General features: G+C 54.5%; 1 protein-coding gene across 1 annotated transcript; it reads right to left on the reverse strand.

Moving 5' to 3' along the window:
• Positions 1 to 1,255: 1,255 nt before the first annotated feature.
• Positions 1,256 to 10,824, reverse strand: LOC113224740 (NUT family member 2A-like). The gene is given in 8 exon segments (XM_026453862.1): positions 1,256 to 2,029; positions 2,364 to 2,480; positions 2,967 to 3,352; positions 3,795 to 3,934; positions 4,875 to 5,003; positions 6,958 to 7,657; positions 9,698 to 9,855; positions 9,857 to 10,824. Coding segments are annotated over 8 exon segments (2,622 nt in total). The 5' UTR covers positions 10,075 to 10,824.
• Positions 10,825 to 13,327: the final 2,503 nt, after the last annotated feature.

The following is a 13,327-nucleotide window of genomic DNA, read 5'->3' on the forward strand; positions in this document are numbered from 1 at the left end:
CCCCCGACTCCCAGGGCACTTTCCAGACAGCCAGTGCCACATCCCAGGCAGCCCCTGCTCTGCCCTTGGGGTCTGTGCCTGGCAGAAGGGTGGCTGACCCTCAACCCCTCTCAGCCTGGGCCCCAGCTCCCTGGGTCCTGGAACTAGCAGACACCCACCCTGTGCCTGGTGGGCTGGTCATGCTTGTTCCCATTGATGATGGTGTATTGGAAGGGAACTGTTTTAGATACCAATGTAAATCTGTGTCTACATCAATTCCACATGAGTTCAGTCATCATACAGGAAGGGAATCATAGCTGTGGGGGGCTCCATGGAGGACCCTGAGGGCCCTTGAGGCCAGTCCCTGTGGCCACAGCAAGGAGCATCTGCTTCAGCTAGTTGGATAAGACTCTCTCCTGCCCAGAAACAGGCAGAGGGACTTCCCCTGCTCCCCATCCATCGTCGTATCCCAAACACACCCATGTGGATGGTCACCTCAACGTCTCCGCTCAGCCCAGTGCCCGCGCTCTTCCTGATGAGGGTTAAGCAGGAGCGGCTGCCTCTCCCCATGTCCATGTTGCAGGCGGCTGCCTTCTCTTCAGATCCCACCGAGCAGAACAAGAGCCAGCCAGCTCTCTCCAATCCCAGGATTTTCCGGGGATACTGATAATGATGGGAGGTCCCAAGAAGCCTCCCTAATGCAGGCAGGGCCTTGTGAGTGGGTGGTGGGAGGGATCAGGGCTTCCTCAGCATCTGTCAGTCCCTGGTGCAACTGAAGGGGCTCCCTACACCAGGGGAAAAAGTGGGGCCAGCCCCTGTGGGTTCCCAGTGCCTGGCATCTCCCAGTTCCTCTGCCCTCCCTCACAGATACCCTCCTCGGAGCAGCGCAGCCCCGAGGACAGAGGCAGCAGCCCTGACAGCATTTTCCAACACAACTACATTTATTCACATTTACACACAAGGCCCCCAAGGCACTGCTTCCCACCCCCCAGCCCCTTCCCCCCAGGCCCTCCCTCCCTGCCCTCCCCTTTCAGCCACCCTCTCCCTCCCCTCCCCTTCCTCCCTGCCCTCCCCATTCAGCCACCCCCTCCCTCCCCTCCCCTCCCTCCCTGCCCTCCCCATTCAGCCACCCCCTCCCTCCCCTCCCTCCCTCCCCTATCCTCCAAAGCTAAGGCCCAGCAAGATCAGCATGGGGGAGGAAGAAGCTTTTGACTGCTTTGGGGCATCGGATGCCAGACCCTTGAGGACTGGCACCAGAGAACCTGCCCAGAAGCCCCTATTGGCTACAATGCTGCTTCTTCTTCTTCCTGGAGACCAAGGGGTCACCCTTTCTCTTTTGAGACTGTGAGGGGCCACCCAGCCCCCAAGCCAGGGATTGCTCCCCAGAGACCCTGAGCCCAGGCCCTGGGTGGGGTGTCTTTTTAGCAGGGGATGGGCTTCTGAAGAGAGGTCGCTTCTTGGACTTTGTGGCTAGGCTGAGGCCTCTTCTCTGAGCAGATTGGGACTGAAGAGCTCCCTGGGGTCCCCACTTTTCTGGGCTGAGAAGGCCCGAGGCAGGGACAGGGCTCTGGGGTAGCCACCAGGGCAGCAGCTTGTGCTGGGGACCCATGAGGAAGGCCAGGCTGGGGAGCTCCTCCTCCTCACTTGACCCCTGAGCCAGCCCGTGTGACTCCCTGACAGGAGACCCTCCAGGGAGATCCAAGGTGTCCTTGGTCCCCAGGCCGGGGCACGTGGGTCTGTGGTCCTGGGGAGGAGAGGTTGGCCGGGCAGCTCTCAGCCCAGGGGAATCCTGACATCCTAAAAGCGCAGCAGAGTCTTTGGACCTGCACATGCCAGTGCGGGCTCTGCCTCGTCCCTGAGGGTCCCGGGCAGCCGTCTGGGGTGGGCAGGTTTCCATGCCAACCCCTTGTTGGGGATCAAGGACATCTCTCTCTGCTCCTTGGCCAGCTGCAAACTTAGAAGAACTTGAGTCCAACCGGGCCATGCCATGACTAGGGGCTGCCCTCGCATGCTCTTTCTCCTTCAAGGGTAGGAGGCGCTTCTCCACTAGCTGCGGAAGGAAAGGGGGCACTTACTGGCACTACCCCAGGTGTGAGCAGAGCCTAGGGTGGTGGAGACCAGGACACTTGGGCGGGAGGCAGGGAAGCCTGAGGCAGCTGGGCTTTATGTCAAAGAGAGAGGGTGTGGCTCTGCCGGGCATCCCGTTGGGCCTCACTGCAGCTTGCATACTGACTCCCCTCCTTGGCTCCTCTCCATCCTACTCCCTCTGAACCTGCATCTTCCCACCCCGGAGTGGCTCCCCAAGAAGCCAAGCATCCCCAGCAGGGTGGGGTTAGACAATCAGGTGGGCCTTGTGTGCTGGGTCCCTCCTGCCCCTGGGGTACCTGGGCAAGGGTGAGTCCTTCCTCCTGCTCCAGCTCCTGGCTGAGGGCCAAGAAATCCATCTGTGGATCTGGGGAAAGCAATTCTTCCAGGAATCGGGGGTGAATGACGGCCTCCACCTGGAAACAGAAGGAAGAAGGCATGAGCTTCCTGGGCAGGGAGGAACCTGGAGCCAAGGACACCAAGAAGAGATGCAGAAAGCTGCAAGCACCTCGTCCCCACCCTCCTGGGACTGTCTCATATCATGGCGACCACCAGCTACAGACACAGACCGCAGACCTGGTAGCATACGCACACACCGACAGAGACACACAAACCACACACAGACACACAAACAGACCCACATACGGCACAGGAAAAGACACAGACACAGTTAGCATACACACTCCACACTCACACCCACACAGACACACAAAGACACACAGTAACAAATCACAGACACAAACACACAGCAACACACAGACACACACAGTCACATACACTGACACTCAAATCCATGGAAATATATGCACTGCTGAGTAACTAAGGAACAGAGCTTAATTCCAAGGACCTGGGAGTGCTACCCCCTGGAATCCTGCAGACCCCAGCACTCCAGGCCAGCCCACCTTGGTGACGAAGTCTTTCTGGGAACACAGCTTGTCAATGTAGCTCAGGAGGCCCGGGTCTGGGGGTGTCCAGTCCTCTTCCTGTGGCTGCTTCACTTCGCCCTCTTCCCGTTGTTTCTCGGGCTCCCCTGTGGCCCCGAGGGGAGGCCCCAGCAGCTCCTCCATGATGTCCACATACTCCTGCACCACTTCTGGGGGAATCTCCTCGGGGACCTTGGTCTCCGCTGGCCTCTGGGGCCTGGGTGGTGGCAGGCGGGCCTTGGTCTCTGCTCGCCGGTGGGGCCTGCGTGGTGGCAGGCGGGCCTTGGTCTCCACTGGCCTCTGGGTCCTGGGTGGTGGCAGGCAGGCAGTCGGGGCCTTGGGGCCGGCCTTGCTGGGAAGGTACACTGAGGCAGAGAGGGAGGAGGATGGGTGTGGTGAGGGCCACTCCTCCTGCCTGCACCACACAGGGGAGGGCAGGGCTTGGGGATGTGAAGTGGGTCCCAGGTGGGTCAGGACCACCTGAACCACAGCAACCCTGGAGGAGGCAGGAGGGACACATCTGAGACAGCATCACTTGGGAGGAAGTTCAGAGCCACCAATATGCCGTGTACTCTCCTCGCTCATCCCTGCTTCCTGGGCAGAGCGTATGTGGAGTTTTGGATGGGCGAGGGGAGAGAGTAGCTAGGAAACTTGACCAGGTCAATACTCAACATATGCTCCCGGAAGCTGTCCTGTTGGAGGGAGAAGATCTCCCTCTTGAAGGGAAGCATGTGGTGTGGGCACAGTGACCTCCCTTGGCCCCTTTGGCCTTTGCCATGGCTCCTGTGGGAATGTGGGAAGCCATACCTGGCTGCTTGTCCACCTCAGGGGCTGGAAGTCCTCGAGGTTCAAGCCTTGGTGGGGCTGGAGGAGGCAGGCACTGGGGCTCCTTCATCAGTTGCGATTTCTGAATCTGCATCTCCTCCTCAGCCTCAAACTCCAGGAACCTGGGGGTGAAGGAGGCCCAGGCCATGCTGAGAGGGTCCAGGCCCCCTTCCCCCAGGACCAGGCAGCGGCCGAGGGCAGGGATGGGAGGAAGTGCCTCCGGTGGACTGTCCAGGCCTTCACTAGGTGCCATCCCCCAGTCCCAGGAGGGAGCTGCTCCCAGAGTTCTGGGCTCACCCTCCCTCACCCGGCCCCTGCAGAGCCCATGGCATCAATGGGGCTTCCTGACTCAAGTCAGAGCCACGATGTCCAGGAGGGTCCCAGGGGATCCCTCCTCCAGGTTTCAGCTGGCCAGGGGTGGGGTTGATGGCAGAAGGCGTCAGGGATGATGCCCAGATGCAGGGGTCCTGAGGTTGGGACTGTAGGCCCCTCAAAGATAACCCAGGGGCACAAGGCCTGGGAGACCCATGATCAGGAAGAAGCACAAGCTGAGCCCGGAGGACAGGGCCCCTTTCCCCTGAGGCTGCTGTCTGTCTGTCTTCACGGAGGGGACTGCCCAGGAGCAAAGGCGGTCAGGCCAGAGATGGGGCTCATGGTGTCCTGGGCACAGGTCTCCGCGACCCAACTCCCTGGTTGGGCTGGGATGGGAGAAAACCGACTTCTGGCCACTGCTGTGAGGACTAGCACCCCTTCTCCTCATCCCCACAGCTGGAGGTGACCCACTTGGGCTGTGATGCTGGCTGCTCCTGCCATGACCTCCAGTGTCAAGGCAGGGGTAGGCCCCAGGCCAGGCAGGGGCTGCTTCCCAATAGGGCAGGACTGAGAGCCCAGAGCACTCTAGGTGGTAGGAGCAGCTTCCTGAGGGAGCCAGGGGCCCAGAGCGTCTAGTGTTTGTCCACATCCTCCTCATGCTCCATGCTGAGAAGCCACCACGGCCACCAGGCCTCTGTCATTCACTCTCACCCTGCCATGCGGGCCCTGCCCCCAGGACCCTAGACTCACTTTTCCGCCATCTCGTAGAAGATCATCCGGTCAAAGTTGCTTGTGTGCTGCCATTCCTGCACGGCCCGCCACAGTCCCTCCTCCAGGGTCATGGTGGGCTTCCGCCGGGCCAGGGATCGGAGAACTGGGCTGTAAACCAGTGCAGTCAGTCCCAGTCTATAAGCCCACCGTTCATCCCAAGCCCACCTGGTCCCAACACCTGGCCCCTGTGCTCCCCACACCTGTCCTGCCATGTCCCTGTCCTGTTCTCCCCCACGTGGGCTCCTCAGGCCCCAGGACATGACTGCAAGATCAAACATCAACACAAGCTACCAAGTGGCCTCTCCGACTGCCCCTCGGGTCCTCAGTGTTGAGAAGTGAACTCAGTACTACGGGTGGAACATGTGTGCCCCCAACACTCCTGTGCTGAAGCCCTCAGGGCCAGTGTGTCAGTATTTGGAGGCAGTCAGGGTCAGAGCAGGTCATAAGCGTGGATCCCAGACATGGAATCGGGAGCCCTGATAAGGGCAGGAGAAGACGCCAGGGTTCTTCCTCTCAGCCACAAGGGGACACAGCCAGAGGCAGCTCTCTCCAGCCAGGAAGAGGGCCCTGACCAGACACCCAATCTGCTGTCACCTTGATCTGGGACTTCTGGCCTCTGGAACTGGGAGACATGGATGTGTCTTGGCAAAGTACTCAGTCTATGGGATTTGTTACCGCAGAGCCTGAGCTGACTGAGACAGCGTGCACACAGAATGACCTGGGAGCAAGGGTTAAAGTGCAGGTTCCAGGGTCAGGACTGAGTATTGAACCAGCTTCCTGGGGACTCTGGAGTAAGGCAGCCCCTGGGGACGCAGCCTCAGGGTCCCGGAGCATGAGGAGCAGGAGCACACATCTAGAACCAAAGCAGAGCCGTGTCCAAGCCCACTGCAAGCAGCCAGGTACAGCTTCCCACAGTCCCACAGGAGACATGGCAAAGGCCTGTGAGCCTGGGGCAGCTCCACTCCAAGAATCGGGGTCCCCAGTGCACCGGGACTCCGCTCCAAGGGGGAATGCAACCTGTTCCAGGGTGCGGGGGCAGTGAGATTGTTGGGGATGAAGATGGGGCCGCCTTTCACCTACACCCCAGGCAGGGAACTTCCCTAGCGGAACGGCCAGTGTGTTGCAAGGTGGATGTGCTCAAGCTCCCGTTTGCTCATCAGCGGGAAACACAGGGTCACAGAGGCACCGCAGTGTGGAGAGAGGCAGGGACTGGGAATGAAACTACAAACTCTTCCAGATGCTGATGTTGCTGCCTCACAGTCACCACAGTCCACGGCCCGGGGCTGCTGGGCTCGTGGTGTACTCAGAGCTATCACTGGAGCCTGTGGCTTTGGGGAGTTCTCTCCTAGATGGCCTAGTCCTGATAATGATAGTAATGGGGACAGTAATCATAATTGCTATCACGTAATGTGTCATAGCATGTTCCAGGCACTGTGCTATGCATGTCATATGTGAGCTCAAGTCATCTCTTCACCATTCCCTGAATGACGCATCATTGTCCCTTTTTCTAGGAGGGATTGAGGGTGAAGATACAAATACCTGCCCAGCATCCACCCCAGGGTGGAGCCCAAGACCATTCCTCCACCACCGCTGTGCTAACTGGACCTCAGCAGAACTGCGGGCATGTACCAGGTTCTTTCTGGGCCCTGCAGCTCCTCCTCCCAGCCTGATGTGATGTGCTCCTGGCCATCAATACTGGGTTCAAGGAGGGGTACTGGGGTGTGTACTCAAAGACCTAAACCCAAACCGTAGCTCACGTCACACCAGAAACCCTCTCTGATCTGGGTCTTCTGTAAACATTGTTGTGAAAATGATTGAAAGTAAGGATTGACTGGACTCATGGGACAGTGACAGGCAGTTGAGATGAGGCCCCTGACAGTCTGTCCTGAGCTGCAGCCAGATTAATGTTGTTGAAAATGTACCTTCCCACAGTGCAACTCATCACCCTCACAACCGCCCTGCAAGCTCCCCTGAACAGCGGATGAACAAGCTCTCCTGTCCATCCAGCAGCCTCTTTACATGTGAGCTGCAGGACGAGCTCTGGTGCCCCGAGGGCACTCACATGAGGAAGCAGGAAAGTGCTTCGGTGTCAGGACTCTGGGGAAGGTGCCTCCGGGCCAGGGGCTTGTAGTGCTGCCAGAGTCGGAAGTTCTCATAGACACTCTTGGGGTTGCAGGAGTTGTCCGGCGGGGACTTAGCCTGGGAGGAAGCCAGGCTGCTCTCTCCATGAGCCCCTTGTGGCCATGGCCCAGCATTCCCTGAAGACACGATGGGGGGCATCTGGGCAGCCGGTGGTGGTGGTGGTGGAAGAGGAAGGCCCTGGGACCAGCCTCCCTCACAGGCCTGGGTGCCCCCAACCACCTGGGCAGCCATAACAGGCACCACAGGAGCAGCTGCCAGCAGTAGGGGAGGCGGACACACGACACCTCCGCAGAGGGTGCCTGGAGCCTGCCAGACGAAGGGGGCCTGAGTTAGGACCAAGGTCTGCGCCTGAGGGGCCTTCACAGGCCCCACCTCTGTCCTCATCTGGACAAAGATGTTGGAAGCCGCGGCCCCACTTGGGCCGTGGCCATCCTGTCCTGCCACCAGAGATGTGCTGGGCAAGGCAGACAGCACCAGTGGGCCGCCTGTAGGAACCCCTGCAGTCATGAGGGGTGGCCCGTGTGCTGGGCCGGGAGCAGGTGTGGCGAAGGGCAGAGCCGTGAACACAGACAGGGAGGTGCCAGGGTTCATGGTCACGGCCGGTCCCAGCACTGGGTATGCTGTGGAGACAAAGGAAAGAGGTGAATGAGCTGGGGTCTCCAGGTCCACACTAGTCACTGGGGAATCAGAAGGGAGTCCCAACAGCTGAGGGCATGTGACAGGGAAACTGTGCAGCTTGCAAGTGTCCCTGAGTGTGCATCGGATGCTCCACTCCTCCATGGGAGAGTCACTCCACTAGAAAGCCTGGCCCCGGTCACCAAGACTCCCTGACCCCTGTGCCCCAAGAAGCAACAGCTAAGCCGTCGCTGCCCAAGGGTCTCCCTCGGGTGTCCCTGGCAGACCCTGTCAGCCTCACAGGATCTCCCAAGCCATGGGTCAGGGATGAGTCTCTCAGCAGCTTGGTGGTCCTCACTGTGCTCAGCAACAGGTGAGGGGCCTACCCCAGGGCAGTGCTTGGCACTCAGAAGGCCGACAGGAAGTCAGACGCTTCTGAATATTATGGCCCCATCTCCTCTTCAATCTTTCTTTTCCTGAAGCTCTTGTAAACCCCTGTCTTTCATTGCTCAAACACAACAAAAGAAAACCACTGGATGGAAATCTTTCCCAAGCCAGTGCCCTACAAACCCTGAAGATAATCCATAATTCTTCGTGCCCAGCATACAAGTGATTGTCCTGGCACCACCAACAGCAAGTGCTAAATAGGGGTCAGATTCGGGCCACCCTTTCCTCAGTACTCGATGGTCCCAGCTGCCACTCAGGAAGCTCTGTTCCCAGGGAGAGGTTTGAGAGGCAGTGGTGGAGTCCCCTGAGATAGTGTCACTGCACAGCCAGCAACAGCTGCACACGATTAGAACACAGCCAGCAAATGGTGAGCAGCAGGGCTATCGGGGAGGTGTCTAGGGATTTTCATAGCTGCTGCTCAGGTTACAATAGGTAGTGGGACAAGGAGCCCATCTCTGGTCCTTCTCCTTTGAGCTCCCAATAACTGAACATAATGGCCAACCAAAAACAAGAGGTTATTGGGCCACGGACCAGGTGAGGCAAAGTTGTCTGGAACTCATCCCTATTCACTAGCACCTCATGCAGTCTCTAGTCAAGGGGAATAAGGGATACAGCACATGCACATCCTAACTTGAATAATAATATTAAGAGAACCATCTTCCTATTTGTGCGCTACTCTCCTTCCTCTACTCAAGGAGTAGAGGAAGGAGTAGAAACCAGCCTTTCCAGACCCTTCCACTGAGAACCAGCAAGAATCCACACCTGTCCCCCGTTCATGAGGTTGTATAAATAGAATAGGAACAAATTCTTCATCTCCACAGTAACACAAAGTGCAGAGGACAGGCCATGAGCTAGCAGACAAGAGAAAGTGGGTCTGAAGACCTGAGCTTCCACAAAAGGGCAAGCAATTCAGAACAACTCAGGAAGCCCAGGCCCTGTGTTGCCTGAACTTCCCCATCTGCCCCCATCCCTTTTAAATCAAAGCCAACAGCTACCTGAACTGACAGAGAAGCCAGCTCTGGGAGGGAGCTGAGAGGCTCTGGGCTGTGGCAGTTACAGCAGCCCCCAGCCTCGCCCACCCAGTCACTACAAGGTCTGTCACAGTTAACCCACCCAACAGTTTTCTGGCTGAGACCACTTCTCCCCACTCCTCCCTAAGATCTAGAAAACCCCAGTCTAAATCCCTCTGAACAGTATGGAAGGGCACCTTCCAGGTGCCTGAAGACATGGCACAGGACTCAGGCTTGCCTGTCATCCTCCCAGGGCCACCATCACAACATGATCCCACCACTCCCTACAAACACACAATGACATGATCTGTCTCCCTCCAGAAAGGATCAATCCATCCACTCCATCCTTTCCCCTACATGGTGTATTCCCCTAAGCATCTTGGTCCACCTCTAAGGATTCGTCCTCCCTAACCACAGACTCAGGGTGCCACGGCCATCCCCAGGTGTGATGTCCTTGGGGACATCCAGTGCTCCCTCCCTCCTCAACATCAGCCCTATCAACTGTCCCCAGGGGCAGTGTCAAATTTGAATTCCCAAGGAGTTGAGGCATGGCAGACTCGGATAATGCCCCCATCCCTACAGGCTCACCTCCATTTGAAGCCATCCCCTCAGGCTGGGCACTGACCACCGCTGTCTGGCAGTTTCCGCAGTGAGAAAAGTCAAGGGTAGGACGAAGAGAGCGACCTGGCTCAGCAGATGCTCCGGAGTCCAAGTGGAGCAGTGAAAATTTGAATTTAAATAGGTTTGGAACATAGGACCCCAGACATTCCGCAGAGGGGGAGGGGCCGTGGGCAGCTGGTAGGGGTGGGGGACATTCTGTGAAGGGCTTCAGCCATTAGGCAAGAACCTGAGTTTCCCTTCGAACTGGACGGCAGCAACACAGATGGTGTGCATCTCTTTAGGCAACTTTCAAATTGTCCTGACTCACAGCAAAAGCTTATACCTGATTTCCCCTTTACTTCCATTCTTTATCAACAGACCTACTTTTGTGCCAATCAACCCATGCTCCTTCCCACTTTGGCTCTTTCCCACTCTTGATGAATTTCAACAGGGGATGCACTTCCTGAACACAATTCAGAACATGTTTTCAGTCTGAAAACACAGGCGTTCTTAGGAAGGCAAGGGGACTGGGTGTTTGAAATCAGGATGGTCTCAGCCGATCCAGGCTATTAGGTGGTTGTGTGCTCATCATTGTTTCGGAAGCAATCCTTGTGCCCCCAGGTCATGTATGTCGCTGGAATCTCTGTCCACACCAGCAGGCCAGCCTTACTTCCCATCCCCTTAGCTGGAAAGCCTCAATCCAGGAAAGACTGGCTATGCGACCTATAGCACCAAGACCAGAAATCCTTTCATTTTGTTTCCCAGCATACTGTGCTGGGGTTAAATGTTTATTTTTTATCTTTTGAATGATTTTAATTTAACCAAGCAATACTTTTGCATGGTTCCAAATTCAAACTGTGCACAGTGGAATAGGCAACGACCAGCCTTCCTCCCATCTCTTTTCCCTGGCCACCACATTTTCTTTCCTGGAGGAAACAGGTGTTATCTGATTGTTTTTCATCTTTCCAGAGATATATTATGCAATCAAAAGCATAATGAAGCTATTTTTGCTGTCTAAAAATGCTTTCAGGTTTTTTGGGGTAAAAATTAATATATTAGTATGTTCCAATGTTTTCCTGATATTTACAATGACTGTGTTTATCCTAGTAGTGTGGCTCCTCTATTTCTGTAGGTAAATTCCTAGAAGAAGACATTGTTCCATTCCTTAAAATCAAAAGAATAGAGTGGCAGGATTTAGCAAGTATGAATAATGAATACCAAGTGGAATTTGAACTCAAGATAAACAGTGAATTAGTTTTTATTATAATTGTGATCCATGTGATACTTAGAGTATACTTTTACAAAAAAATCTCTTTTTCCTTTATCTGTGTTTGTCACATTTCACTGGGATCTTGCACTTTATCTGGTAACTCTTCCCAAAAAAGTGCAACATATGAAGGGATTATTGTTAACTCTCCACTGTGAGAGTGAGAACTTGCGGTAAGGAGACTCAGGTGTGAATCTTGGCTTCACCACAAAACACAACCATTGCAGAAAACAGTAGCAGGCTGATTTGATGAGAGGAAGTCAGCAGTAGCCATTACACCCTTCTCAGCTTCCAGGTTTAGTGGTAGCAAGCACAGTTGTAAGGGACAGGAGGGCAGAACATCGTCTTTTTCTTTCCTAACATAAAGCAGCTTACAATTCCTAGAGCTCTGGTTTCTACAGGAGTTACAAATCCACAACCTATGTTCATTCTGAGACAAGCCAGGATGCTATCCACCAATGTCCCATCCCCATTCCCATGCATCCCCTCACATGTGTGAATCCTGGCTGGCCTCTGCCAGCTCACTGTTGGCTTCATCTTCACCATACATTCTTGTTGTTTGGAATCTAGTGTCATCGCATGTGCTTCTCGGAGTGGGAATTATTGTAGTCTGTCTTTTAAAATACTTCATTCTCATTTTCACACTGAGAATCACTGTCCGTTTATCAGTGTAAAAATGACAGGAAAGAACACTAATGTTCTGTGTTGTGAACAAGGGGAGTGTTAGGAAACCAGTCAAAGGAGATGAGGAGTGAGTACTCAGACCACAGCAACAAAATCTTCTGAGACACACACGTCGCTCCCTGCTGGGCGGGGTAATTTTGCACTGATGGGAGGGTGTTGGGGAACGGAAGAGGCCTTTAGCCAGACTGGTGCACATTGCTAACATTCACTGAAACACACCCTGTTGGCACTTACGAAGCGTTTACCCCTTTCGAAGACATTTGGACTCAAGAAGGCAGAGTTGCAGGAAAATGTAACAGGGACCACACTGCAGGGGCAGGCGGTGGATTGATTGCAAGTCTCAAGCCCAGGGTTCTCCCCTCCTTGCCCCAGCTGTGTGAGGTCATTTCCTAACTCCTGTCCAATATCCTCATGAATTGTTGGTTTTGTCCCAACTCTAAACCTGAATGGTCCAGCAAGCATTTCTATGAAATGCCTCCACAGCGGCCACTGAGAAGGGAGTGACCTCCACACAGTGACTGCCTGCCTGGGTGCTTCCAGGCCTTTTGTCCTCTGACACAGAACTGCCTTCTTACACGCAGCCGTCTTCCGCTGTGCAACTCTATCTCAATCTGAGCTGAGAAGATCAACAGAGAGCAATTCAAGCAAAATCATGATAAACTTGACAAAACAAAACAAAACAAACCGTAAACACTTTGGAGATCTTTCTGAGGACTAGATCTTTTATCACGGGGCAAACTTAAATGATTTTCAATCAATAACTTCATCTAAGAGGGATGTTGAGGCAAAAATATCATACTCAGAATTCTTGGTTGCTTCCTCCCTTGTCAAGTCAGTCAGCTGATGCTTTCTCAAGATTCTCACACATGGCTTTGATACAGGATTTGAATGAGTCTTTTTCTGACCAGTATACAAAAAATATACTCTGGAACAGTGTCTTGTCTCAATTCTGCAATCACTTCTGTACATGTCTGAAGTCCTAGACCCCAGGAGGAGAGACAATCAAATTAGCCAAAGGTAATTTGTGAAGACTGGCCATGGGAGGTGGTGGCTAGAAGTCCTCTGGCCGCTGCTCTCTGAGCATGCCCATAGAAAGTCCTGGGCCACACTGACTGCTGAGAAAGAACATCTCAGGGCTTGGATCACCTGTTCATAGGACACACGCTCTTCCACCCCATCAGGAAACAGTAGAGGAATGGTGGCTCCATGCTGTGTCCTGCCCAGCTCTCAGTCTCTGCATTTGAGGCCCTGGGCCGGCGTAGACGTGAAGGCTCTTCAGTGTTACCACATGGAGACAGATGATAGGAATCCTGCAAATGAGCAGAAAGGATGTGACGATTAAAGTTTCTTCTGAAGCTATTACAAACTCGAGTCACTGAATGGCTTCTCTACTAGTTTTTTATTGCCAACTGGAATTCCGCACTGTGTTGCAGAGTCGGGGATGGGGGAGTGTGGAATTGTTCCCTTACTATCTGCTGCTTTGTCAACTGAAATTGATCAATGCTATAACAAAAACATTTCTAGAAATCGTTTGAATGCAGTCGGAAAAACTCTGGGAATGGAGTCAGAAGAAAGTATACTTTGAAGTGTGTTTTCAGGTCTAAAATTCTTTGCCAGAAATGTTCTTTAATGGAATCTCCAGACTGAGTAGGAAAACAGGGCATACT

Source organism: Piliocolobus tephrosceles, unplaced genomic scaffold, assembly GCF_002776525.5.
Source record: "Piliocolobus tephrosceles isolate RC106 unplaced genomic scaffold, ASM277652v3 unscaffolded_46167, whole genome shotgun sequence".
Classification (NCBI taxonomy): domain Eukaryota; kingdom Metazoa; phylum Chordata; class Mammalia; order Primates; family Cercopithecidae; genus Piliocolobus; species Piliocolobus tephrosceles.